This window comes from Apodemus sylvaticus, chromosome 9, assembly GCF_947179515.1.
Source record: "Apodemus sylvaticus chromosome 9, mApoSyl1.1, whole genome shotgun sequence".
Taxonomy (NCBI): Eukaryota; Metazoa; Chordata; class Mammalia; order Rodentia; family Muridae; genus Apodemus; species Apodemus sylvaticus.
Genome location: NC_067480.1, coordinates 71,956,977 through 71,984,365, shown reverse-complemented (window position 1 = coordinate 71,984,365; position 27,389 = coordinate 71,956,977). Strand labels below are relative to the sequence as shown.

The 27,389-nt window shown below is 56.7% G+C and overlaps 1 protein-coding gene across 7 annotated transcripts in view; it reads left to right on the top strand.

Annotated features, from left to right (window-relative positions):
* Window positions 1-26,841, top strand: part of Dpp9 (dipeptidyl peptidase 9) — a 33,953-nt gene extending 7,112 nt beyond the window's left edge. For 3 of the 7 annotated variants that reach the window (XM_052193618.1, XM_052193617.1, XM_052193612.1), the window contains exons 3-22: window positions 79-332; window positions 5,652-5,764; window positions 6,651-6,824; window positions 6,896-7,064; window positions 7,193-7,306; window positions 8,126-8,257; window positions 9,382-9,443; window positions 11,554-11,654; window positions 12,292-12,469; window positions 12,589-12,751; window positions 15,983-16,062; window positions 17,090-17,245; window positions 17,509-17,644; window positions 21,951-22,096; window positions 22,667-22,813; window positions 23,307-23,459; window positions 23,576-23,659; window positions 23,956-24,098; window positions 25,146-25,257; window positions 26,058-26,841. In XM_052193618.1, coding sequence (XP_052049578.1) covers window positions 110-332; window positions 5,652-5,764; window positions 6,651-6,824; window positions 6,896-7,064; window positions 7,193-7,306; window positions 8,126-8,257; window positions 9,382-9,443; window positions 11,554-11,654; window positions 12,292-12,469; window positions 12,589-12,751; window positions 15,983-16,062; window positions 17,090-17,245; window positions 17,509-17,644; window positions 21,951-22,096; window positions 22,667-22,813; window positions 23,307-23,459; window positions 23,576-23,659; window positions 23,956-24,098; window positions 25,146-25,257; window positions 26,058-26,150 — 2,679 coding nt within the window. In that variant the 5' untranslated portion in view covers window positions 79-109 and the 3' untranslated portion in view covers window positions 26,151-26,841. Of the gene's footprint in view, window positions 1-78; window positions 333-5,651; window positions 5,765-6,650; window positions 6,825-6,895; window positions 7,065-7,192; window positions 7,307-8,125; window positions 8,258-9,381; window positions 9,444-11,553; window positions 11,655-12,291; window positions 12,470-12,588; window positions 12,752-15,982; window positions 16,063-17,089; window positions 17,246-17,508; window positions 17,645-21,950; window positions 22,097-22,666; window positions 22,814-23,306; window positions 23,460-23,575; window positions 23,694-23,955; window positions 24,099-25,145; window positions 25,258-26,057 lie in introns of those variants that run through there. The other 4 variants (XM_052193613.1, XM_052193614.1, XM_052193616.1 and 1 more) reach the window with 4 other exon arrangements.
* The last annotated feature ends 548 nt before the right edge of the window (window positions 26,842-27,389 follow it).

The window sequence follows — 27,389 nt, the reverse complement described above, 5'->3', positions numbered from 1 at the left end:
CTGATCTGGAAGCATCCACAGCGAGGAGCGATTGTCCGGAAGACACCCTCTTACACGCTGCCCCGTCTCCCTTCACAGCTTCTCGCCGCCGTCACAGGAGCCCCAGAGGATGTCCAGTGGGGTCTCCCCAGCTGAGCAGGTGGCCGCAGGCGACATGGGTGACACCGCAGCGCGCTTCTGTGTGCAGAAGCACTCATGGGACGGCCTACGTAGCATCATCCACGGCAGCCGCAAGTCGTCGGGCCTCATCGTCAGCAAGGCCCCCCACGACTTCCAGTTTGTGCAGAAGCCTGACGAGTCTGGCCCCCACTCTCACCGTCTCTATTACCTGGGTAAGATGCCCCGCCCCCTGCCCTCACTGGCAGGCCTAGGGCAGCCAATGTCAGTCCACCTCCAAGGTCAGCCACACAGATAACAATTCAGGGCTGGCCAGGTGTCTCTGAGTTGAGAAACTGTTCCCAGCTGGGCCACTTCCCAGGCACCTGGTCCTGGCTGGGCAGGGCTTCCTGGGGAAGCAGGACAGGACACAGTTTCCTGTGGAAGCGTCACATGCTGTTCCAGTAGGAGCTCCTGTGGTGATGCGTTAGGACGGACTCTGAGGCTCAAAGATTGGCACCCTCTCTGTGTAGCCTTGCCGTGGGCCGGCAGCAGAGCCTGGCTCACCATCCTGGGTGTGCCTGTTCTCTGTGCAGCTGCTGACAGTGTTGCACTGGGCCGCCAGACCCGTGGATGAGTGAGTCCCCCTTTAGGCTCCCCTAGCTTCTGCAGACCTGCACCTGGCCCCGGCACGTAGACAGGAAGTGTGCACAGTGTCCACACACTGCCCTGCTAGACCTAAAGGACTACACGAGCTCAGAGAAAGAACCCCCTGGAAATCAGTCAGGCTTGCTTGTTTGCAGAGCGTGACCTGGCTGTTGTCTAGAGCTATGGTCCTCTGCACTGGGCACTCTGGGCTGAGTCACTTATGGGTCTCCAGCATTCCTGGGGGTTGCTGTCCCTTACAGTTGAGAAACACTTTCTAGGACATGATTCTGGTCATCCTCCAAAACATAGCCAGTTTTGTCGCTATTGGCCATGTGGCATTGGTCTCTGGGACCATGCCTGTGCGTGTCCGGGCAGTGAACATTTGAATACATGAGTAAATGAACATTGTCACCTGCCCGCCGGTGGATGTACATGGATGACAGGACCCAGCATGGACAGCGGGTTGCCATCCTCCTCCCACTGTCCCTGTACTTCCTCTTCAGAGCTGTCCCAGGAGGAAGTCACTAAACTGCAAATGCAGAGTGGTTGAGAACAGTCTGCTGGGCAGCTGTGTGACCGCTGTGCTCCACGGCAGCTGTGGCCACGCTCCACAGAGGAAAGCAGTACCAGACTCGCTTCTGAGTCTCTTCACCATAGTTGGGCCAGGACAGGAGGGCCTCAGGTCAGACAACAGGCAGGCCTTCCCCCACCTGAGGTCCTGGGCTCCGCCTCTCAGTGGTGGCCCCGCCCACTTATTTTGTGTTCTGCCTTTGGTGAATTCAGCCCTAGCCTACACCTGCTGAGGGGAGGCTGGCCACCGGGCTGTGCTTCTCCACCGGGCTGTGCTCCTCCACCGGGCTGTGCTCCTCCACCAGGCTGTGTGCTCCTCCGTGAGCTCCCACCGGGCAGGACATCCCTGCCTCTGCCAGCTTGCTAAGTGTGCACCATCTTATGGCCACGCCTCTCCCATCTCTGCCTTCCTGAATACATGGCTTACTTCTCTTTCTGAGATCTCCCTTCTCCTTGGTCTGCTGAGGACACTAATGGCTTCAGGTCCTCTCCCCTGCTTGAAACCCTTAGTACATCCAGACCTGCAGGGCTCTGTCTCGACAAATACAGCGACTTTTGCGTTTAGGCCCCAGGACCATGGGACAGGGCAGAACCCTCTGGGCTCTCAGTCACAAGGCCTTCTGGGATGACCTGGGGATGATTTAAGGAACCAGGACACAAAGCCACTATCCTCAGGATGAGGTGCCTGCAACACAGAGCCTTGTGACACTCGTGACACTCGTGACACTGTCACTCTGGCTCTGGAGCCTCCTCTGCCAGTCAGTGCTGCTACCTCAGGGCTCCTGTCTTCACACCAGCAGGGAAATTGACCGTCTGGCTCCAGATTCCTGGGAGAAGAAATCTGATTGGCTCAGCCTGCTGGTCATTCGCATGTAGCCGCTTGCATTGGGGCAGGGCTGCTCTGTCCTTGGGGTCAGTGCAGGATGTTGGGGTCTCCATGGGGGTGGAGGGCCACAGATGAAGACGCAGTGAGGACAGATCCTGAACGCATAAGGGAGCCCAGAACTTTGTGGCAATGGCCGGTTCTCTCCAGCCAACCCAGTCATCTCACTAACCAGGCTATGCTGGTCTCAGGTCACCTCCTGGTCCCTCTGAGACTTTATCACGTGTCTTGCTACCAGATGTCACTGAGGCTTAGGTGGCAGAGTCCCTGGTTGAGGATCCCCTGTTGCTCTGGGAATATGACCTGCCTCTGCCTCTCCCAGAGTCCTCTGGTAAGGTGGGCTGGATCCCGAGGGGCCTTGCTAGCCCTTCCTGTCAGCCATTCTATGGCCTGCAGCACCTCTGTCAGGGTGGGGAGGCTTTGGGGCCTGGAGAGACCTGGACTCTTGACTCCTGTCTTGGGTTCAAAATGCATGAGTACTCTAGTCCAGGTTGGTCTCTGCCAGGCTGGCGAGGTCACAATCCAAGGTGACTAAGTATGGGTGTGGGCACAAGGCACCTACCATGCCGGGGCGTGGGGTGGGGTGGGGCTGGACAGGGTGACCAGTCAAAGTGGGAAGTGTGTGTGAGGACAGAGCCCTTTGGTAGGTCAGGCAGCAGAGGCAGAGTAAGGACTATGAGCATTCAGCCCCAGCCCTACCTTGTCTTTAGTGCCAGGCACTGTGGGCTGGGCTGCCAGCACTGGAGGCCCGTCCAGGAAGGCACCGGCTTGAGCTCTTGCTGGAATTGCCTGTTAGTCAGCTGTGGAGGGGAGGTGGCTTTGATGTCCTTGGCACAGACTTGCTTTGGACTTCCTGTTCAGAAGCCCCGAGGACAGTAGTGTCCCAGAGCACAGGCCACTGATAGGAAACAGCTACCCCACTAGGCCAGTGCAGGCCTTTGGTAGGACTGAGGGACAAGTCACCTCTCGGAATGTCTCACTTCCTACGCTTCTTAATCATTGTGTGTGGAGGTTCATATGCTATGGCACCTGTGTGGAAAGTACATATGTGATGGCACATGTGTGTGGGGGTACATATGTGATGGGATGTGTGGGGGTACATATGTGATGGGACGTGTGGGGGTACATATGTGATGGGACATGTGTGTGGGGGTACATATGTGATGGCACCTGTGTGTGGGGTACATGTGTGATGGCACATGTGTGTGGGGTACATGTGTGATGGCACATGCGTGTGGGGTACATGTGTGATGGCACATGTGTGTGTGGGTACATGTGTGATGGCACATGTGTGTGTGGGTACATGTGATGGCACATGTGTGTGGGTACATGTGTGATGGCACATGTGTGTGTGGGTACATGTGTGATGGCACATGTTGGGGGTCCATATGTGATGGCACATGTGTGTGGGGTACATATGTGATGGCGCATGTGTGTGTGGGTACATATGTGATGGCGCATGTGTGAGGGGTACATATGTGATGGCGCATGTGTGTGTACATATGTGATGGCACATGTGTGTGTGGGTACATATGGTATGCATGTGGAGGTACATGTGCTTTGGCATGTGTGTGGGGGTACATATGCTATGGCATGTGCGTAGAGGTACATGTGCTATGACGTGTGAAGATCAGAAGACAACCTATGGGAGTTTGTTACTCTCCTTATATGATGTGGGTCCCAGGGCTCAAACACAGGTTATCAGCCTTGGTGGCAGGTGCTTCCACCCACTGGGCCTTCCCTTTGTGTCACACATGTGTCTTAAAAATATGCTGCCCAATATCACATGCCTTTAGTCCCAACACTCAGGAGAGGCAGGCAGATCTCTGTGAGTTGAAGGTCAGCCAAGTTTACCTATGAGTTCCAGGTCATCCTGGGCTACATAATGAGTTCAAGGCCAGCCTGGTGTACATATCAAGTTTCAGGCTAACCTAGGCTACGTAGTGAGTCCCAGGACACACAATGACCCCGTTACAGAAAACCAGAATAAAACCAAACAGTCTTGGCAGCTGCAGATATGGAGTAAGGCAGAGGTCATGCGTCCTGCAAGCCTGTGGGAGGCACTGTGTGCCGGGGCCAAGTGCCCTGCATGTGCCCACACAGCTCTGCACCCAGAGGAGGCAGCCCTGGTTCCCAGCATTCTGCACCGGAGGCGTAACTGAGGCACGTTGACGCTGGTCACTCTGTGCTGACCCTGTAACTGTCAACGATGCCACATACCATGACCTCTGCTTCCCTACCTGTGGAAGACACATTTGTCACCTGACACTTACCCGCTAAGAGCCATGGGTGCCACATGCTGAGCCCTCATTTTCCCCCTGTGGAGGACACTCTTGTCTCCTCCAGTCAGGAAGTAGAGGCTGAGAGATCAAGAACTCAGGGTTCTCGTCGTCAACCTAGCAAGTCAGAGACCAGCTATAGGACACTCTGTCCAAAAAAGCAAAAGAGAGAAAAGTGATCCAGAGGGGTGCACATATTCTGTGCAGCTGCTGGACCACCGAGTAAGGAGGCTGGCTTGCAGGCTCGCAGTCATGCACTCAGCCTCAAAAGTGCTGAGGAGCCGGCTACGAGCGCGATAGCTCTCCAGCAGAGATCCCTACGCGTGCATGTGTCCTGTGCCTAGTCCACGCCCACATTCCCACAGCAACCATTCATGGCCTTCAGTCAGGGCTCAAATCCTTTTGTCCTCAGTGGTGATGCCCACAGGAGCCTCTTGGGCATGGGGTTTGAGGAGGGTGGAGTTGGAGCTGTCCTTGATCCAGGCTGGAGTGGACAGAGCCAGGGCTGCAGTGTGAGGAAACACTCTCTGAGAGCATCTGCTGGGACTGTGTGACACGCACACATGCATCTGTACACATGCATCTGTGCACGTGCACACACACACACACACAAGTACACTTCCCTCCTCTCCCTAAGGAGACTGACTCCCATCTGAGACTGGTTTTGTCCTAAATCTTGGCCAGTGTCTCGTACAGAGCCACCCCTGACTGCAGGAGGGCTGACTCCCAGAGGCTGCGGCAGCCACTGGGGCCTGCATCTCGGGGTGGGCGAGCCGATCACAGAAATGACCAAGCAGCAGGGCTGGGTGAAGCTCACCGTGTAAAGGATAGGCTGTACAAATGTGAGGTCCCACATCCAGATCGCCAGCGATGTGTCAAAGCTAGATGTGCTGACTGCACCCCTCACCCCGGGGTCTGTGTCAGGGAAGGGAAACTCGATGGCCAGACAGCTAAGTCGGTAGGAGACCCCAACTCCCAGCATTTGGGAGGAAGATACAGGTGGATTCCTGTAGCTTCACGGCAGAGACAGAAAGAGGTGGGGGGGGGGGAGAGCACGAGGGAGAGGAGGTACCTGACGGCTTCTGTGTGCACACCGTGATGGACACATGCGCTCTGACCCCCCCCCCCAGGTGGGGCCCCCAAACTCTTGAGCTCTCTCTCTGGCTCCTCCCCAGGAATGCCGTACGGCAGCCGTGAGAACTCTCTCCTCTACTCCGAGATCCCCAAGAAGGTGCGGAAGGAGGCCCTGCTGCTGCTGTCCTGGAAGCAGATGCTGGACCATTTCCAGGTGAGCCGCCTGGGCCACGCCTGGCCCCGGGGACAGCGCTCTGACTGGTGCACTTACCAGGCCCAGGTCTCTCTCCTGTCTACACCTTCAAATGAAGGGTGATTCGTAGACCTGGCTAATGATTAATATGACTGCCAAGAGGTGCCAAGTGAAGGGGCCACCCGGCGTGGCTGTAGTCCTGCTGGAAACCCTGCACAAGGCCGTAGCTCAGCGGCAAGCCTCGCCCAGCATGTGCCAAGGCCCTGGCATCTCTCAGAGGGAACAGTGACACCATCCCAGTGGCATAGCTGAGTCTCTGCCATCTTGCCTACTCACCCGTTTGGTTGCCCCTCTTAGCTTCTGAGTAGCCTTCCGCATAGCACAGTGCTAGGACTGGACCCAGGCGTCATGTTTGCGTCCTCTGTGCCCCAGCTCTGAGCTGGACCCAAGCCCTGTCCTGAGGCTGACTGCACGGAGCACTCGGCACACAGGAAGCCCTCCGTTCTATGCCATCATTCCAGGCAGGGCCGCGCATGCCTGCCTGCCCAGTACTTGAGGGGGAGGCAGGATGATTGGGAGTTCAGAATTATCCTCGGCTAAGTAGCGAATTCTGGGTTAGCCTTGGCCACACAAGACCCTGTTTCAAACAAACAGACGCATTCCGTGTCCTCATGATTCTGTCCCGATAGCTCGTCCACTGAACCCCCAGTGGGGATGCAGGGCAGGTGGTTATCAGAACCTCAGGATGGTTGTACAGCTATGGGTTTAGAAGGTCGTGAATGGGGTTTGGGATGTCCCCACAGGTCATCAGGATAGGGATGTGGGGGCATCACGAGTTCCTGGACATCGTAAGATGGTCTGTGTCACAGTGGGGAATCTGAGTGAGGCCCTGTTCCCTGTGTCCCAGGCCACACCCCACCATGGTGTCTACTCACGAGAGGAGGAGCTGCTGCGAGAGCGCAAGCGCCTGGGCGTCTTCGGGATCACCTCGTATGACTTCCACAGTGAGAGCGGCCTCTTCCTCTTCCAGGCCAGCAACAGCCTGTTCCACTGCAGGGACGGTGGCAAGAACGGCTTCATGGTGAGGCACGGCCTGTGTCCTGGGGTGGGGATGCGAGGCCGGCACCCTGAGCCCCAGCCTCCTGTCCCCAGGTGTCCCCAATGAAGCCGCTGGAGATCAAGACCCAGTGTTCTGGGCCACGCATGGACCCCAAGATCTGCCCTGCAGACCCTGCCTTCTTTTCCTTCATCAACAACAGTGACCTGTGGGTGGCAAACATTGAGACTGGGGAGGAACGGCGGCTCACCTTTTGTCACCAGGGTAATGCCTGGGCATGAACAGGGTTGGGGGTGGCAGTCGGCCTGGTCATGTCATCATGTTTTGTATGGTATTTGATCAGTTCCTGACTCCTATAGGCTGCGTGTCACTTACAGTGTGCCCTTTCCCAGGTTCAGCCAGTGTCCTGGACAATCCCAAGTCAGCAGGCGTGGCCACCTTTGTCATCCAGGAGGAGTTTGACCGCTTTACTGGGTGCTGGTGGTGCCCCACGGCCTCTTGGGAAGGTAGGAAGTCTACTTCTCAGTACTGTATTCCAGTCTAAGGACTCAACAGCTCCCCTGAATTAGTCCATGTGGTCCCAGGACCAACACCTAGGGACCCATTAAATACCCATGTCAGGGTCTGCACAGGACGGGAAGAGGACAGAGACCTTGCCTCGCCTGGGCCTGCCTTTCATATAAACCATTAAATTACTGGAGGAAAGAGAATGCTGGGCGCACCTGAGGCAGCAGGGCCGCATCCTCTGCCCTTCACTGGAGAAGCCTAAGGCAGGGACTCCACCCGTGACCGTGCTCCCGGGTGCTCATTGGGAGAGTCTAGGTAGAGACTCCACCCCTGACCACTTCCTTAGCCACTCACTAGGGGTTCTAGGCAAGGCTTCACTCCCTGACCACGTCCCCAGCCCTCCCCTGGGGGATTCTAGGCCAGGCTCCACTCATGACCAGCCCCTCACTAGGCTGTACCATGCCCCCCACCCCTTATTGTGGTGTTTGTACTTCCAGAACATGTGAGTGCGTGTGTGTGGTCTGGTTCTGAGGTGCAGAGGGACAGATTTGCCTAAGGCTCTAGTGCACTCCGTGTCCTCTACTGTCCCTTGTTGTGTCCTGGTCCTATGAATACTCCTGACGCACTGGCCCAGGATCTCCGCCTGACCTAACTGTGCCTGTCTCTCCCTCACAGGAGCTGCACAGGGGCAGGGCCTCAGGCTCGAGGAGACTCTGTGCACCTCCAGCAGGTGTCTTCTGAGCTGCTTCTGTCACCCTCTGAGGCTCAGCCCCTGTGTGCTGTGGTTGGGCAGCCTGACTCCTTTCCTTGTGTCCCAGCAGGCTCGGAAGGCCTCAAGACGCTGCGCATCCTGTATGAGGAGGTGGACGAGTCCGAGGTAGAGGTCATCCACGTGCCTTCCCCTGCTCTGGAGGAGAGGAAGACGGATTCCTACCGCTACCCCAGGACAGGTGGGTACCGGGTAAGACCACCTGCTGCTCTGAGGTCTCCCATTGCAGCCAGTGCAGTTCTGCCTCAGGGGTCCCCACCACCAGAACTTAGAGGCCACAGGTCCGCTCGGATCTCTGCACAGCTCCTCACCAGGACAGCCTCAGACACGCAGGCTGAGTTAAATAGAGATTCTGCAGTGCAGTGGTGCCCCCGGCCATCTCAGCATCTCATGAGTTCGGGCCAGCCCAGGCTGCGTAGGGAACACCTGTCAAAACAGAAAAAAACAAAAACAAGTGAAGGGATCAAAAGGGACTGCTCTCCTGGCTGAGCCCTGTTTCTTTGATGTCTGAAGGCGTTAGAAGCCTCGAGCCAGCCTGGTTCAACCTCAGGCCTCCTGCCTGCAAACCTGTGGGAGTCACTCGCCTTGGACTAAGGCCTGGTGTGCATAGAGTCCTAGGCTCCATCCATAGCACCACAAACTGGGTGTGGTATGGGCACGCCTGTCATTGCTGCAGGAGGATCAGGAGTTCAAGGTCAGCCTCAGCTTTGTAGAAAGTTCCAGGCCAGCCTGGGCTACATGAGACCCTATCTCTTAAAAACCAAATAAAAATACCAGACTGCCATTGCTCTGCAGGACATCTGCGGGATGGTCCACATTTAGCCCATGCTTGGCAAACGTGGAGAGTAAGGGCCAGGTGTCTGCGGCGCCCTGGGCTGGGGCCCGAGCCAGCTCTCTAAGGAAACAGTCCCAGCCCCACCCACCTCTTAGAAGTGTGCACTGCCCCAGCCTTTGGCCACTGCCTCCCAAGGGCTGGGCCTGGCTAAGTGTGGTGATGTGTCCTGTTCCTGTCCCCACCTCCTTGGTTGCACAGAGGCAGGGACAGGGCAGTTTTCCTTATATATTGTATTGTTCCTATTCCAGCTCTTGTCATAAGCTGGCCTGTGCTCCCAGGGGACCAAGTAACACATCTTATATCCTGTTAGGAATGTGGTCCAGGCCCTGGGTCAGATTATCCCTGCCCTGAAGACTGTGTCATGCCCAAGAGGAGCCGTGCCACCTCCCCACAGGTGCAGTCACACAGTCCCTGGCCAGGGCAGCCTCCGACAGCCGGGCACTCACCTGGCCTTCTCCCCTCCTCCACAGGCAGCAAGAATCCCAAGATTGCCCTGAAGTTGGCTGAGCTGCAGACGGACGGTCAGGGCAAAGTAAGAACCCAGTACACGGGGCGGCTTATGCAGGGCTGCGCAGCTAGCCTGCTCCCCGTGACCTGTGCGTGGTGCAGCCAGTGGGCCTCACCTGCCTCCCGGGGTGGCCACAGTGGCTCAGGAGTGTGGTGGTCGTAAGCCAGAACACAGGGGTGCATTGCCCGTGTGCCAGTGTCCAGGTGCCGCCCGTTGGGCAGGGCAGTGTTCTGGATCTCCCTGCCCCTCCTCCTCCCACTGCTCACTTAGAGGCCCTGCAGCTCAGAGCGTGTGCCAGGCAGCAGTGCAGCACGGCCCGTGATGAGACAGGCTCTAGAGAGTGTGTCCGCCTGCCTGCTAGGCCCGTCACCACTCTGATGCACCTTCCTCGAGTTCAGTGACAGCTGGTGATAGCACTTCCCAAGTCCAAATCCCTCAGGTCACCCAGGATGTCTGACACTGAAAGTCACTGAGGCAGCTGCTGGCCCGAGGCTGTGTGGTGCTTGCTTTTGGGGACACCAGGCGGGCGTTTTGTGCAGCTGCAGGAGTGTGGCCCCGGGGATTTAGTTCGTAGGTTGATATACCCCGTGTGAAGGTGAGACACGGGACAGCTTGTGGGGGTCAGCATTTTCCCTCCACGCCGTGGGCTCTAGTTGTCAGACTAGACCTGGGGCTCAGGTCGTCGAGCCTGGTGACAAGATCCTTTCCTGTGCATCGGTTCCACTGGCTCCCAAGCAAGCTTTTTCAAAAAAATTAATAACATCCAGGAAAGTAGAAGATGGACTCCATATCTTTGTTATTTGCACTTTTTTCTTTATGCATATTAGGCCCTCACTTACCAAGACGTTTGTATAATCTTCAGAACATTCTGGGTTACCAGTGATGTGGAGACCACTACCAAGCTGTGGGGGCTTTTGGGTAGGGGGCAGGGGGAGTTCAAGGTTTGCTTGTTTTTTCCCTTTTTTAAAAAAATATATTTGAGTGCAGTGCCCATAGAGGCCAGAAGAGGGCGTCAGAGCCCTTGGACTGGAGCTACAGGCAGACATGAGCTACCCTGTGGTGCTGGGAACCGGACTAGGGCCTGCAAGTGCAGTAAGGGCTCGGTCACTGCCCTAGTCTTAGCCACATGCAAGCCTCCAGACACAGGCTCCTGAGCTGGGTGTGGGCCACAGCAGCTGAACAGCTGTGGGCGAGTGACCGTGCCAGTTCCCACCCATGACCCTGCCTCCCTTTCCCCATCTGCTTGCTCAGCTTGCCCGAGACCCCTGACCCTCCGGGGATGACTCAGGGCAGAGACCGGAGCTTCTGGAACTGTTTATATGTGGCAGGGAGTGTGCACTGTGCTGCCGTGTCGTCCCCACCCCACCCTACCCCACCCCCAAGGAGCAGGTTGGTGTCTTTGACATGGTAGGGCTGGCTCCCTCCGAGGGCTGGACAGGGTCTGTCCAACAGCGCAGGTGGCCACCTGTCCTGAGGTTCTAGTGGACACAGAGAGAGAGAGTCAGTTGACTGTGTCTGTCTGTCTGCCTGTCTATCTGTCTGTCTGTCTGTCTGTCTCATTGCATCTCTCCCTTGTCTGATATAACATGCTGGATTAGGATTCCCCAATCCAGTGTGACTTCCTCCTTACCTGTTATAGCTCAGAAAGCTACCTGCTTTCCTGCCTGCTTCCTTCCTTCCTTCCTTCCTTCCTTCCTTCCTTCCTTCCTTCCTTCCTTCCTTCCTTCCTTCCTTCCAGATTCATTTATTTTGATTTTTTTTTTTTTTTTGAGACAAGGTTTTTCTTTGAGTCCTAGAACTCACTATGTAGACCAGGCTAGCCTCAAACTCACTGGCAAACTCAAACAGAGGCAGATGGTCCTGCCTCTGTCCCCCAGTGCTGACATTAAAGGCCTGCAGCACCACACCCGGCTCTTTATTTGAGTGTGTGATTATCCACATACGCATGCACCACGTACATGCAGTGCTCATGAGGACCAGAAGAGGGCGTCAGAGCTTCTGAACTGCCATTCCCAACCTGTCAGACCCCATACGGGCGGGCAGCGGGCGCTGTGCACGTCAGCATCCGGAGGCTGGAGGCCAGTGAGGCTGTGGTGATTGCGGGTGATTGTGTGACACGGCCCTGTCTCTCTAGATCGTGTCAAGCTGCGAGAAGGAACTGGTCCAGCCATTCAGCTCCCTCTTCCCCAAAGTGGAGTACATCGCCAGGGCAGGCTGGACACGAGACGGCAGATAGTGAGTGCCTAGGGCGTGGGAGGTGTCTGCACACCACCTGGGGCCCCACCAGAGTGGAGCTCAGTGCCCTGTGACCACCGCGACTTTTCCCCTCAGAGTCCCCTCCCAGCTCTAGCTGGCAGGAGACAAAGGAGACTCAGGTGTCAGGTCCATCTGACCAAAGTCTGAGGGTGGGGCAATCCCAGGCGGCCCAGGGTAGACGACAACACTAGGCCACAGACAGGATGAGGGGACACCTCTGAGCTCTTGGGGTCCTGAGTTGTCCACAGTTGGGACAGAATGCAGAGACAAACAGCCGTCCTCACCACTTCCTCCTCATCTCTCCTCTTGCCGTGTAGCCCAGGATAACCCCGAACTCCTAATCCTTTTGCCTCTACCTCCCTACTCCTGGGATGACAGGTGCAAGACCCCACCTTTAAAAAACAAAAAAAACAAAACCCATCTGTCCCATTTGAGAATGCTGCCCAGGCCCAGTCATGCGGGTTGTTGTCACTAGAGCTCCATTGAATCTATCTGGAGATCGCGCGCCACTTGGGCCTCCTCCATACCCTGGTTGGCCATGGGCTGCCTCCAGCCAGGCTGGGCCCTGTGCCCCCTGCCAGCCTGAGGCCTCCTGCTCCCTCCTCTCTTCCTCCAGTGCCTGGGCCATGTTCTTGGACCGACCCCAGCAGCGGCTCCAGCTCGTCCTCCTGCCCCCCGCCCTCTTCATCCCGACCTGTGAGAGCGAGGCCCAGCGGCAGGCGGCTGCCAGGGCCATCCCCAAGAACGTGCAGCCCTTCGTCATTTACGAAGAAGTCACCAATGTCTGGATCAACGTAAGTAGGGGTGCCAGGGCGTCCCACTGTCCCCACACCCAGGTCCCCAGTGTGACCCTGGGCTGGGCTCAGGTTCAGTCAGCTGCAGCGTCCTCTGACCCAGTCATCTGTCCCCACAGGTCCACGACATCTTCCACCCGTTTCCTCAGGCTGAGGGCCAGCAGGACTTTTGTTTCCTCCGTGCCAACGAGTGCAAAACTGGCTTCTGCCACCTGTACAGGGTCACCGTGGACCTTAAAACCAACGACTATGATTGGACGGAACCCCTCAACCCTACAGAAGGTGAGAGAGCCCCGGACACACAGGAGGCTGCGCTAGGGAGAGGGGAGCGGCCCCGACCCGCCTGGGCCTCGGCAGCCGCCAGCTGCATGTTTGTTGATTGGTTCTGTGGGGTTTCCAAATGCCTCTGCGGCGGGGTCCTTGTTACGGAATGAAAATGAATAAGTAAAATAAATAAGGAAGGAAGGGAGGGAGGAAGGGAGGACATGACTGTTTTTAGGGATGGAGGAGGAGAAACTCGATTGTAGATAGAGGGAAGAACATACCCAGAGTCAGGCACATCTAGGAGAGTCCAGGATAAACATGACCAGAATGAGCTAGGCTGTGTGAGGACGGAGGGAGGGAGAACACAGAGGAGCCACAGACCATGAGGGGCCTGGGCCAAGAGATTGGCATAGTCAAGATGGCTGAGTTATATTGAGGCAAGAGGAAGGGCAGGGTGTGTGTGTGTGTGTGTGTGTGTGTGTGTGTGTGTGAGAGAGAGAGAGAGAGAGAGAGAGAGAGAGAGAGAGAGAGCCAATGGAGAGGGCACAGTGTGCTGGCCAGGGGGGCCTGAAACAAGCAGGGACCTGGGATGATGGGCAAACTTTCTAGCACCTACTTTATGTTAACGGGTACTTCGGCCCTCCCGCACACCCCCGGGTTCGAGACCACCGGGGCATTATTAGAGTCTGGCCCCTGTGAGCCACTGTGTGTCGTCTGCATTTAGTTTCTTCTTGTTCTTTTCTTGGTGTGTGGCGGTTCCTGCTCAGTTCTGTTTGCCTGTTGGCATGTCTGTGTCCCGGCCTCGGTCAGATAGCTTCAGGGCTTCAGATACTCTGGGCCTTGGCCAAAGTAGTTGGCTCTAGGAGCCAAGGTGCTGATGTCTGAGAAGGAAAATGGCATGTGGTGGTGCTCACCTGCAACCCCAGTCTCCTCTGGCTGAGACTAGATGTCAAGTAATAATACAAGGGGAACTAACCATGGTGTCTCTGGCCCAGGGGATGCGGAGAAAGTCAGGTGGCAGAGAGCATGGGGACATTGTTCTAACAGTGAGCCGGTGCCTCCGGGTGACATGCTACTGCAGAGACCTGAGGACTAGAAAGCCTGGGGCAGGGGACATGGCCGCCGCCATGCCACGGGGTTGTGTGCAGGACAGAGCTGTGGTATTGGAGGAGTCTGGAGGAGGCTCAGGTGGGTGGAGCAGGGAGGGGGCGGGAAGGGTGTCTGAAGGCTGCAGACAGGACTTGGGACTGGACCGTGGCAGGGAGGAAGCAGGTGGTGGCTGGTTCTCCATCAGTGTGAAGTGGCTCTGGGTTTCTGTGGGGCTCAGGGCACGGAGCCTCGGATCAGGCCAGTCAGAGCCAGGGCTGTCCCAGTGCCTTGATCTGACAGACGCGCCTGGCTGACGATCTCCCCCAGCAACGCATGCACATGGGACTAAGGATGACTTGGGGTCCAGTCGGGGGCTCATGGGGACAGTGGAGATACAGTGTGTCTGGATCAGTGGCTGGGGGTGATGGATGGTGCTTCTAGAGACAATTCTTGGCTCCTGCGTGACGGATGGCAGGTGATCCCCGGGGCCTGGGGTACTTCTAGGCTGTGCAGTGGAGCTGTGTCCTCTTCCTCAGGGCCTTTGCCCAGACCCAGCCTCCACAGGCTACATTCAGGGAGCACCATTCCCGATCTACCTGCTGCATGCTAGCAGCTCCCCAGTTGTGGCAACTACACATGTCCCCAGACAGTGCCCAAGCCTCCTTGAAGACGGGGTAAGCATAACAGTTAAGAAGTGCCACATGGTGCTACGCAGGCCGTGGCAGTCATGGGCTCAAGGGACAGAGTGACTGGGATGGTATCTCTGAGGGCCTGGTACTGGGCCTCATACCCTGGCTATTTGGCACCAAGTGACCCAAGGGGCTGAACAGGACTCTGTCTCCACGTCCCTCCTGGCAGCGACTCAGTGTTACAGGAGTGTCACTGACTCTGTGTACCCAGATGCCAGGGTGCCCAGCCACACAGGCTTGCTCAGGCTTCGTCACGTGCCTCCTAGCACGATGTGATGGCAGCAGAGTGTCTGAGACAGTGAGACCTGAGGAAAAGGAAGGGGGATTCAGGAGGGCTAACCTGGGCTGGGGCTGAGCGATACAGTGTCCTCCTGACACACAGAAAGGCCTGGGCTCCATCCACAGCACCACAGAAGCCGTGTGCTGCCATGTCTGTTGGCATGTCCATCATTATAACATGCCTAAGAGTCCAGACTTCTAGGTCATCCCCGGCTACTTAGTGAGCTTGAGGCCAGCTCCGGCTACGTGAAACCCTGTCTAAGATTGGGAGGAGGGGGAGGCAGGGGTCAGGGCTGGAGCTATGGCTCACCTGTTAGCACACTGGCTGCTCTTGCAGAAGACCAGGGTTCAGTTCCCAGCACTCAGGGCAGCACACAACTGTCTGTAGTTCTAGTTCCTGGGGATCCTATGCCCTCTTCTGGCCCCTGCAGGTCCTGCATGCACTGAGTGCACGCCTGAAGTAAAAATTAAAAATGAAGGGTGACTGTTGGGGCTGGGGTGCTTGACGTGCTGGGGAAGAAGGCAGCTCTGGGAGGACACATGAGAAGATGGGGTGTGTCTAGGTGATCTGTAGGTCACTGAGACCCTGTGGTATTGAGAAGCACAGTCACAAATCCGGGACTGGGAGCAGGGGCAGCGGCTTCATGTGTGGGTGGATCCCGTGAGCAGTGCCTGGGCGGGGCAGGTGTCCAGGTGGCCTGCCCAGTCACACCTCGTGCCCCAGCAAACGCCCAGCTTCTCAGAAGCAGGCCCAGCAGGCCTCCAGGAAATTGAATCTGGTTCTATTTGTGGTTGCTGGGTTTGCTCTCACTATGTGGCCTACGCTGGCCCAGAACTCAGAGACCCTCCTGCTCCTCTTTCTCCTGAGTGCTGGGAGTGTGGTGTGCTTACGTGCCTAGCTGCCTGGTTCTGGTGCTGGTGGCCCGGGATTATTTAGTGAGAAGTGGCCAGTTGTCCTGTGCCACGCCTGCTGTGAGTTAGAAAGGCCACTTCCTGTCTCTCCTCTGGAAGCACTGGGTTGCCCTCACTAGGAGGGACAGGCCCCACTGGCCCAGCACCTCCCAGACAGTCTCCCAGCTGGTTGCCCCTTAGGTCAGGCTGCTAGCCCAGCGGTGAGTGTGCCTCTGTTGGCCTCGGCCTACCAGGCCCGTCTCCTTCCTGCTCCCCTCACCTCTGCTCTCCTTTCTCACAGATGAGTTTAAGTGCCCTATCAAGGAGGAGGTCGCCCTGACCAGTGGCGAGTGGGAGGTCTTGTCGAGGCATGGCTCCAAGGTACCTCATTCTCCCCAGCCCCCCAGCAGGCCGGGCCATCTACTCACTGGCCTCTGCCTTTCCCTGCTGCTCTGACTCCTCCCCTCCTCCATTCCCACGGGGCCCCAGGACATTAGCACGTGCCTCAGCAGGGAGGTGCACATGGGGGGGGCCTGGCTCATCCTCAGAGCTGCCCAGGACCCTGCAGGCCACGGTGTAACTGGGTGCTGAGTGGACGCCCGGCATCCGTCCACTTCTTCCTGGGAGCCCCCCACATGGTGGCCATGTGTGCAGACCCTTCACCCAGGGTCCTCCCAAGCAAAGAATCAGTTAAAGATTTTTTAATATGCTCTGTGCGTTTCTGATTTTTTTTTTCATTTTTTAACTTTGCATCGCTGAGCATGGAACCAGGGGCCTCGTGAGTGCTAGGCATTTCACACTGAGCTAGGGCTACCCCAGCCACAGCCGTGGGAAATGGTCCGATTGCCCATACTGTGTGGCCACATCCCTACCTGTATTGCTGTAGACTGGCTTCCTCGTGTGACTTTGAACCTTTTCCTCTGGCATTAAGGGGAAGATGAGGCTGAGACAGTTTCAAATTCTGCAAAGAGTAATGTGGATGGGCCTGTCATTCCAATAGTCGGGACTGAGGAGGGAAAACCTTCATGTTTAGGCTAGCCTGGGCTACACAGCCAGACTCAGCCTCAGAATAAAACAGTTCAATAGATATCTTTTTTATTTTTTTATTTCTATTTTTTCAGAAAAGGTTTCATGTAGCTCAGGCTGGCTTGCCCTCACTATGTAGCTGTGGAGGGCTAGTTTCCGGCAAGGCCCACCATGCCCAGCTTACGTGGTGCTGGGGATGGAACCCAGGGCTTTGGGCTGGGCATGCTTTCTCCCCGCCGGGTGCATCTATGGGACCTGCAGGAGCCTGTCCCTCATGCTCTACCCCGAGTCTGATGTGCTACAGGGTTGCGGCTGGCCTGGGGACGGGCAGGAGGAAGTGTGACCGAGGCACACTGGTCACTGAAGTCCCCATCGCCTGCAGATCTGGGTCAACGAGCAGACGAAGCTGGTGTACTTTCAAGGTACCAAGGACACGCCCCTGGAGCACCACCTGTACGTGGTCAGCTACGAGTCGGCCGGCGGCGAGATCGTGCGCCTCACCACACTCGGCTTCTCCCACAGCTGCTCCATGAGTCAGGTGTGCATGCCGCCCGCCCAGTGCCCGCTCCCGTCCCCCTGATCCAGGCCACAGCCCTTCGCCTCTTAGGACACTCTAGAAATCAGGCTGCTGCGTCCAGTGAGGATGAGGCCTGGGTCTCTAGGCTGGGAATGGTCCTCACCGGGCAAGGTCACGATCTGCCAAGGGTGTGGCAGTGATCCACAGGTGGGCGGGGCTGTATGGTGTCTCTGGGGAAGGCAGAGTCTGCTCCTGTACACTGAGTGCCACCCTGCGGCCAGCAGAACTTCGACATGTTCGTGAGCCACTACAGCAGTGTGAGCACGCCGCCCTGCGTGCACGTGTTCAAGCTGAGCGGCCCCGAGGACGACCCGCTGCACAAGCAACCTCGCTTCTGGGCCAGCATGATGGAGGCGGCCAGTGAGTAGTGTGGTCTCAGGGAGCTGGCCTGCCTGCCAGCCGGGGGAAGGGCGAGCTAGACAGCCGGACAGCCGGGCTGCCGGACAGGTGCACACATGGGAACAGTCATCTCAGCTCAAGGGAGGCTCCTCGTGTCTCTCCTGACTCAAGTGTGGCTGCAGGTATAGGCTGGCACCCTGGGGTAATTTCTGTGACAGGGCCTCTGAGACCAGGTGTCTGGAAGTTGTAGGAGTTTTTTTGTTATTGATGTTGTTGTTTGTTTTGTTTTGTTTTGTTTTTGAGACAGGGTTTCGTTGTGTAGCCCTGGCTTTCCTGGAATTAACTCTGTACCCCAGGCTGGCCTCCGTGTCAGAGATCTGTCTGCCTTGGCCTCCAGAGGACTAGGATTAAAGGCGTGTGCCACCACTGCCCTGTGGAAGTTGTAATTCTGACAGGGAGCACAGGGTCAGTTACAAGTGGGACCTCAGAAAAAGAAAATGAGTTCTGAGAAATCACCCCAGAGCCTGAGGCCCACGGCAACTCTGCCTGCAAAGCTTTGGTTTGTTTCAGCACACAGGACTTTGAGTACTTGTTAATCCACTGTCCTGAACATGCCTTGGAAAGACCTAGAAGAGTTTCAGGTGCTCAGTGGCAGAATTGAGGCATATCAGAAGCTTCACCCCTCGAACCCAGGCATCTTAGTCAGCATTCCGCTGCTGTGAGGAGACTCTATGACCAAGGCAGCTCTTGCAGCTCTGAGGTTCAGTCCATTGTCAACATGGTGGGAAACATGGCGGCGTCCAGGCAGGCACGGGGCTAGAGAAGGAGCTGAGAGTCTACGTCACAGACAACAGGAGACTGTGAGCCACACTGCCATGGCTTAAACATAGAAAACCTAAAAGCCTGCCCCACAGTGACACACACTTCCTCCAACACACACACTGCCCCACAGTGACACACACTTCCTCTGACACACACACTGCCCCACAGTGACACACACTTCCTCCAACACACACACTGCCCCCATAGTGCCACACACACTTCCTCCAACATACACACTGCCCCATAGTGACACACACTTCCTCCAACACACACACTGCCCCACAGTGACACACACACTTCCTCCAACACACACACTGCCCCACAGTGACACACACACTTCTTCCAACACACACACTGCCCCACAGTGACACACACACTTCCTCCAACACACACACACTGCCCCACAGTGACACACACTTCCTCCAACACACACACTGCCCCACAGTGACACACACTTCCTCCAACACACACACTGCCCCCACAGTGACACACACACTTCCTCCAACACATACACTGCCCCACAGTGACACACACTTCCTCCAACACACACACTGCCCCACAGTGACACACACACTTCCTCCAACACACACACGGCCCCACAGTGACACACACACTTCCTCCAACACACACACACTGCCCCACAGTGACACACACTTCCTCCAACACACACACTGCCCCACAGTGACACACACACTTCCTCCAACACACACACTGCCCCCACAGTGACACACACTTCCTCCAACACACACTGACCCACAGTGACACACACTTCCTCCAACACACACACACTGCCCCACAGTGACACACACTTCCTCCAACACACACACTGCCCCACAGTGACACACACACTTCCTCCAACACACACACTGCCCCCACAGTGACACACACACTTCCTCCAACACACACACTGCCCCCACAGTGACACACACACTTCCTCCAATACACACACTGCCCCCACAGTGACACACACACTTCCTCCAACACACACATTGCCCCACAGTGACACACACACTTCCTCCAACACACACACACTGCCCCACAGTGACACACACTTCCTCCAACACACACACACTGCCCCACAGTGACACACACTTCCTCCAACAAGGCCACGCCTCTAATGGTGCCACACCCTGTAGGTCAAGCATTCAGATACAGGAGTCTATGGGGACATAACATATTCCGACCACCACATTCTACTCCCTGGCCCCATAGGCCTGTAGCCATAACATAATGCAAAATGCATTTAGTCTAACTTCAAAGGTCTGTCACAGTCTTAACAGTGCTAAAAAGTCCAAAGTTCAAAGTCTCTTCTGAGATTCATGCACTTTCTTAACTATAATCCCCTATAAAATCTAAATAAAAAATCAGATCACATACAGTGGCACAGGATATACATTACCATTCCAAAATATAGGTCTGGGAGCCTCGTGAGGAAACACTGGAGCAGAGCAATCCTGAAGAAAACATGTGCATGTCTGTGTCAAGGGCGCTGCAGTCCCAGCTCGTTCCAGCTTTGTGGGCTGCAGTGCACTCTTCCGTCTCTGGGCTGGCTCCAAGCCCTGTCGCAGCTCTCCTCAGCACACAGCCGCATCTCTAACCCATGGGCCGCCCACCCGAGCTCTCCCTTCATAGCTTTAGTCAGTGGGCACCCTGCCACACACGTGACTCCAACAGCTTTCCGTGGTCACAGAGGGACGGTCCGGTCCGTAGCCCCTGCCTTCTGTCCTTGACTCTAACCCCAGAACCAGATGACCAAAGTTGCCAAGTTCTGCTGCTTGCTGGGGCTGGAACGCAGCCCCCTTATCCAGTTCCATCACCAGCTTTCTGCTTTCCGTGGTCACCTTCCCTGCCTATGCTTGGCTGTCCTGGAGCCTGCTCTAGACCCGGTTGACCTCCATCTCAGACATCTGCATGTCTGTCTCCAAAGTGCTGGGATTAAAGGCATGCACTCCCACCACACCTCCACCTAATCTTAAATCCTTTTCACAAGGTGGAGGCTTGGGGGGGCTTGGGGGGCTGGGGGGGGGGCTTGGCCCGAGGCACGGCTCCTTTATCCCTTTGACTCTCTGGTTTGTGGGGATTTGCCTCAGGCCTGCTTCCTTCCGGCGCTGCCTCCTCCGTGCACTCGTCCTTGCCCAGCTTGCCCTGTACATGTTCTCACTCTTGGTGAGCGCGAACACGGGTAATCCCGCAGCACAGCCTGCACGAGGTCTCTTGAGATTCCCTCTGCCAACACAATTAATCTAAAACTCTTTACTTTAGCTTCAAGGCAGACTGTTCAGACAAGGACAAAAATCAGCCACATTCTTAGCCAAAATATCCTAAGAACAGCCTCTGGGCCGCATGCACACTAGCATTCTTCTCTAAGTCCTCTTGAGTCAGGCCTCATAGTCCAAATCATCCTCAGCACCACTGTCTCCCATGTTCCTACTGATCTAACCATTTAGCCCACTTGAAACATTCCATCGCTTTCCTAATCCACTGTCCCTAAATCTACATTCCTCCACACAAAAGCACGCTCAGGTCTTTCTCAGCAACACCCCGTCCCTGGGACCAAGTTGCCTTCGGGTTTTATTGCTGTGAAAAGACACCACGTCCACCTCAACAAGTTCAGAGGTTCAATTCGTCATTTTTTAAAGGTTTATTTTATGTATATGAGTACTCTGTAGCTGTCTTCAGACACACAGAAAAGGGCATGAGACCTCATTACAGATGGTCGTGAGCCACCATGTGGTTGCTGGGAGTTGAACTTAGGATCCTTGGGAGAGCAGCCAGTGAACCGCTGAGCTGTCTCTCCAGCCTGGTCGATCATCTTCATGGCAATACGCCTGCGGTGTGCAGCAGACACAGGGCTGGGGAAGGAGCTGAGAGTTCTCCACCTTGGTCCACAGGCAGCAGAGGGATGCTATGAGCCGCACTGGGTGTAGCTTCAGTTACAGAGCCCACCCCAACAATAACACAGTATCTCCAACAAGGCCTCACTTCGGAATGGCGCAACAACCTGCCAAGCATTCATACCCATGAGTCTATTAAGGGCCAAACCTATTCAAACCACCACACCAGGTGTGGTCATCCCAGCCCTCAGGAGGTGGAGGCAGGAGGATTATAAATTTAGGTCTAAGCCAGCGAGGGCTATATAAAGAAATTGTGTCTGAGGAAAGCAAGACCTTGGTCCTCCTGGGCAGGTGACCGCTGTGGCTGTGCCATTCCTGAGAAACAGAGCAGGGAAACCCAAGGGCAGCCATGGTCAGGGTGGTGCGTGCATCGCTCTAAAGCCATCATTGGCTTCCACCACACCCCAGTTCTGCACAGTGGCCAGAACCCTGCAGGGGAGGAGCCCAGTCAAGTCCCTGGTCATTGGGATTGCCTGCCCCCGTGGTGCCCCCCATGCAGTTCCCCCAAGATCATCCTTCAGGCAGAAGCAGAGGGGCAGGCAGGTCCACGTCCTGGTCTTGCAGTGGGCGTGGTCTCACAGCCACTCCACACAGGACTCCTGTTTCCTCAGATTGCCCCCCGGACTACGTGCCCCCCGAGATCTTCCACTTCCACACCCGTGCAGATGTGCAGCTGTATGGCATGATCTACAAGCCACACACCCTGCAGCCCGGGAGGAAGCACCCCACGGTGCTCTTTGTCTATGGGGGTCCGCAGGTGGGTGCCCAGGCTTGCCCCCCAGCAGTCCTGGGGCTCTCACCACTCATCCCCTGCAACCCCTGCGGCTCTTACCACCCGCCCCAGCACCCCTGTGGTTCACCACCTGCTCCCTGCACCCCTGCATCTCTCACCACCCGCCCCCTGCAGCTCTCACCACCCGCCCCCCCGCACCCCTGCGGCTCTCACCACCCGCCCCCTGCAGCTCTCACTATCCACCCCCTGCAGCTCTCACCACCTGCCCCCTGCACCCCTGCGGCTCTCACCACCCGCCCCCCTGCACCCCTGCGGCTCTCACCACCCGCCCCCCTGCACCCCTGCGGCTCTCACCACCCGCCCCCTGCACCCCTGCGGCTCTCACCACCCGCCCCCCTGCACCCCTGCGGCTCTCACCACCCGCCCCCCTGCACCCCTGCGGCTCTCACCACCCGCCCCCTGCACCGCTGCAGCTCTCACCACCCGCCCCCTGCACCCCTGCGGCTCTCACCACCCGCCCCCCCCCCCGCACCCCTGCGGCTCTCACCACCCGCCCCCCCCCCCGCACCCCTGTGGCTCTCACCTTGCCTGCAGGTGCAGTTAGTGAACAACTCCTTCAAGGGTATCAAGTACCTGCGGCTAAACACACTGGCATCCTTGGGCTATGCTGTGGTAGTGATCGATGGTCGAGGCTCCTGTCAGCGGGGCCTGCACTTCGAGGGGGCCCTGAAAAATCAGATGGTGAGTCCCGCTTCTGCAGTGTGGCCCGGGAAAACAAGTGGGTCCTGGGGAGCACAGGCGTCCCCCACTGTGCTCTGAGTGGGAAGGGAGAGGATGGTGGCCCACACACAGCTTAGCACTATGGAGCTGCCTCAGTGGGGGGACCCACGGGTGTGACAAAAGATAGGGTGGTGGGGACAGTGGTGTCTAGTGTGGTGACTGGGACAATGGTAATGATGATGGTGGTGATGATTGTGATAGTGGTGATGGAGGTGGCAATAATGGTGGTGGTGGTGGTGATGGCGGAGGCGGTGGTGGTGGCGGTCATAGAGCTGATTGGGGGTGGTGCCAGCCAGCAAACATAAGACCAGCTTTAGCAGGGCCATTCTGGGCAGACACTTCTAAACACTACTAGGAGTCCAAGAGCACAGGCTTCTTGCTAGCAGCATGGCACCTGGGTGTGGGATGTGGGTCCCACCCCGGCGGAAGTTCCAAGGCTGCAGGGTTTCCGCAGGGCCAGGTGGAGATTGAGGACCAGGTGGAAGGCTTGCAGTACGTGGCTGAGAAGTACGGCTTCATCGACCTGAGCCGCGTGGCCATCCATGGCTGGTCCTACGGCGGCTTCCTCTCACTCATGGGCCTCATCCACAAGCCACACGTGTTCAAGGTGGGTTTCGCTCCTGGGCAGCCACCTGAGCCTGATGCCCCCCCTCAGCCCCGCGTGCCCACCCCAGAGCAAGCACCGCGGCAGGGCCCTTGCCACCTGGCTATCTCTCCCCGCAGCCACCCCACGAGGCCGAGTCCCCCTCCTCATTGCCTGCCGCCACTGACCCCAGGATGGCACCCGCCAGCAGCTCTATGTGGGAGGTCAAGCCCGGGACCCCGCCTCGGAGGGGCAGAGGTGGGGCATGCTGTGAGCAGCCGGGGGGCACAGGCCCCGGGACTGGCAGGGCACTGTGGGGCGGCGGCCATGAGGAGGCGGAGGAGGCAGGAAGGTGGGATGGGCCCTCTCTCCACACCCTGAGCAGCTACGGCCCACAGGAACACGTCTGAGGGCCCCCTTCCAGCCACGACCCCCGCACATGGGCTTCAACCCTCGGCCGAGGCCCACGCTGACACCCGATGCCTCTCTCCCTGCCCAATCCATCCCCTCTGTCTTCCAGGTAGCTATCGCGGGCGCTCCTGTCACTGTGTGGATGGCCTATGACACAGGGTACACGGAACGATACATGGATGTCCCCGAGAATAATCAGCAAGGATATGAGGCGGGGTCTGTGGCCCTGCACGTGGAGAAGCTGCCCAATGAGTAAGCGCCCACTCGCCACCCGCCCCCAGTACCCCTCATTTCCAACAAGCCACCCGCCTGCCATCCTCCCTGCCAGCTGTCCTGCTGAGCTCAGGCATCCAGGTGCCTGTTGGGTGTCATCAGAGCAGGCCCCAGAAGTGCAGGATTTGGGGGACAAGTCTGCAACCGGCTGTGGCGCCTTGGCCTCCCCACAACGTCAGTCGCCCCTGAGCTCCTGCCTTGCCTTGATGACCTATCTAGACCTTAAAATCTCACACATGGTCACCTGCCAAATGAGTGTCAGACCCGGGTAGCTACAGTGAGGCCCGGGCCTCTCCACTATGTGGAAATCGGCACCATTGCCTGCACCCCTGCAAGACTCCTGCAGTCAGGCACCCATGCACCAAGCTGAGGTGTGGGGGCAGAGGAGGGGCTGCCAGGGCCCAGGCACCACTGCACTAGGATGGCTTTCTCTGCAGGGATAGAATGTCCTAGAACTAGAGAAGTAAGTGATGGGTATACAGCATTATGGAGCCACAAGCGCATCAAAGGCTGTCATTTGTCTGAGCGTCATTGTTGCACATTCGTGTATAAAGTTGAAATAAAATGGCTGGGCCTGGGCCCCGTGGTAGAGTGTGTGCAGTATGCAGGAAGCCCTGGGCCCCTTCCCAGCACTGTAGAACCCAGGCATGGCGGGGCCTGGCCTGTCAGCCCAGTACTCAGGAGGTAGAGGTGGGAGGGTCAGGAGTTCAGTGTCATCCTTAGCTACATGGGCAGTTCAGAGGCAGCCTGGCTACACGAGACCTTGCCTCAAAATTAACTATATAAGTAAGTAAATCTAAATTAAAAGACTATCACCTTGGTTACTCCTACCACTTCTGATATGAGGAGTCACAGGTGGGAAGATGCTTCTAGAACATTCCACCATGCCTGGGCCTGGGACCCCTGTAGACCTCCCTTTCCCTCTGTTCTAGTCCTGCTGCTGCACTGCCACAGGGGATTGGCTCTGAGCCTGTAGGCACTGCCCCTTGTCTCCCAGGGCCTTACCAGCTCCCCCGTCTCCTCTAGGCCTAACCGCCTGCTCATTCTCCATGGCTTCCTGGATGAGAACGTTCACTTTTTTCACACCAATTTCCTGGTGTCCCAGCTGATCCGAGCAGGGAAGCCATACCAGCTCCAGGTACGTGGTTTGGGGACCGAGGCAAAGTGCCAGACTCCCATCCTCTGTCCCCCTCCCCCTCCCCGTCTGTTGTCTGGGCTCCGAAGTGTCCCGTGTTCAGTCACATCTTTACTGACCAGTCTGTGCTAATGGTCTCCACATCCCAGATTGCTTCAGTGCTGGGAATACTGGTCCTCAGTGATTAGACCTCAGTGAGACGTTTTGATGAATCCACTTGGCTACAGGGAGTGTCCCCCAATGATTAGAGACCCAAGAAACCTTGTCTGAGGGAGGGGACTTAAAGGTGCAGGAGTGAGTGAGTGAGTGGGTGGGTGGGAACTGAGGCCCGGGGAGCCCGAGACCCTGGCACAGCCATGACAGTAAGATGTTTGGAGACCTGCTGGGCAGAGCTCGCTGGCGGGGGTGGGTGGGTGGGTGGGGTGCTTACTGAGGTAGGGAGCTGATGTCAGTGTGTGAGTGGACTGTGGGGATATACCAGACAACCAGGACAGTAGAGGGGCAGGGAGCCTTCTCTGAAGGAGCTGAGGGACCTGAGGGTTGGGTGGGTTTGGTGTCCTCAGACTTGTCCAGGGATGGATTCATAGCAGGCAAGGGTGGTGGGTGTTCAGCCTTCTCCACATCACGTGTGGCTGGCAGCTGTGGTCTGTGGAAGAGATCCACTCACCCTAGACCTGATGACACAGTAACCAACCCATGTCACCAAGGCCTCAGCCCTATGTGGTGGGGTATTAGTGCACCCCACCCCAGGGCTGCAGTAGGGTCCCCAGGTGGGCCTGACCACAGCCCTCCCTCTTCTGCAGATCTACCCAAATGAGAGACATAGCATTCGCTGCCGCGAGTCCGGGGAGCACTATGAGGTGACGTTGCTGCACTTCCTGCAGGAACACCTGTGACCTCAGACCCGCCTCCTCACACCACCGCTGCTTTCCTTGAGTTTTGTAATCCTTTAAGTTTTGAAGCTTCCAATGTGCTTGCTGCTGCTGCCTGGAGACCAGGACAGAGGCGGTGGCGGCCCCATGCTGCCCTCAGCGAGCTGGTGAGGAGAAGCCGCCATCACGCCCACAACCTCCACCAGGCTGCCATGGCCCTGAACTCATAGCACCATCCCAGTGCAGACGCATGTGCCACCCACTGCCCCTGCAGAGTTGTGTGTTTGGGGTGGGCATTTTAAATAATTATTTAAAAGACAGGAAGTAAGCGGTACCGAGTAATGAAATTAAAGGTACAGCACTGGGCGTCTGGAGACCCCATGCTCTCCCAATGCCCAGACTATGTGGAGTTGCCAAGCCCCTGTCTGGGTATCTTCTGCCCTGCCTGTCTGCTGCCCGGCTCCTCCTCACTTACCACCTCGGGGTGCCAGGGTCGTGAGTAGGACCTGTCCTGACCTCAGGGTTATAGCCCTTCCCCACTCCCTCCTACAAGAGTTCCGGCATAAAGAAGTAAAAAAGAAAAAGAAAAAACAAACAAACAAAAAACCAAACCAGAAACCACCTCTACATATTATGGAAAGAAAATATTTTTGTCAATTCTTATTCTTTTATAATTATGTGGTATGTAGACTCATTAAACAATTCCAAATGTAAATGGCTCCTTCTCAAGTGGTGTTGGCTGGGGGGACAGAGGGGTTTCAGGGAGATCCGAGGACCCTAGGGTGCCAGGCTGGGGACTGAGGGCAGGGGGCGGGAGGATGGGGGTGGTGGGTACAGTGTTGAGGTGTATAGGACAGCCCAGTGTGGGCTCCAGCCCAGCATCTGGGAAACAGAACCAGGTCTATCTCTGTGAGTTTGAGACCAGCCTTGTCTACAGAGCAATTTTATGACACCCAGGGCTACACGGAGAAACCCTGTCTTAAAAATCAATAATATTATAGAAAACAATTATTAAAGATGAAAGACTTCCTCGTAAGTAATCTCCCGAGAGTCAGCTGGTCTTTTCTGCCAGGTTCTATCCCAAACCTGGGAAGCTCACCGATGTGATTGGTGACATAGTCCATTTCTTCTTATTCGAAAGCAGTGTGGGAAACAGAAATGGGGCTCATGAGATGTCTCAGCAGGTTACAGCGCTTGCTGCCAAGCCGGACAACCCAAGTGTGATCTCCAAAACCCGAGAGAGAAAGCTGGCCCTGCAGGCTG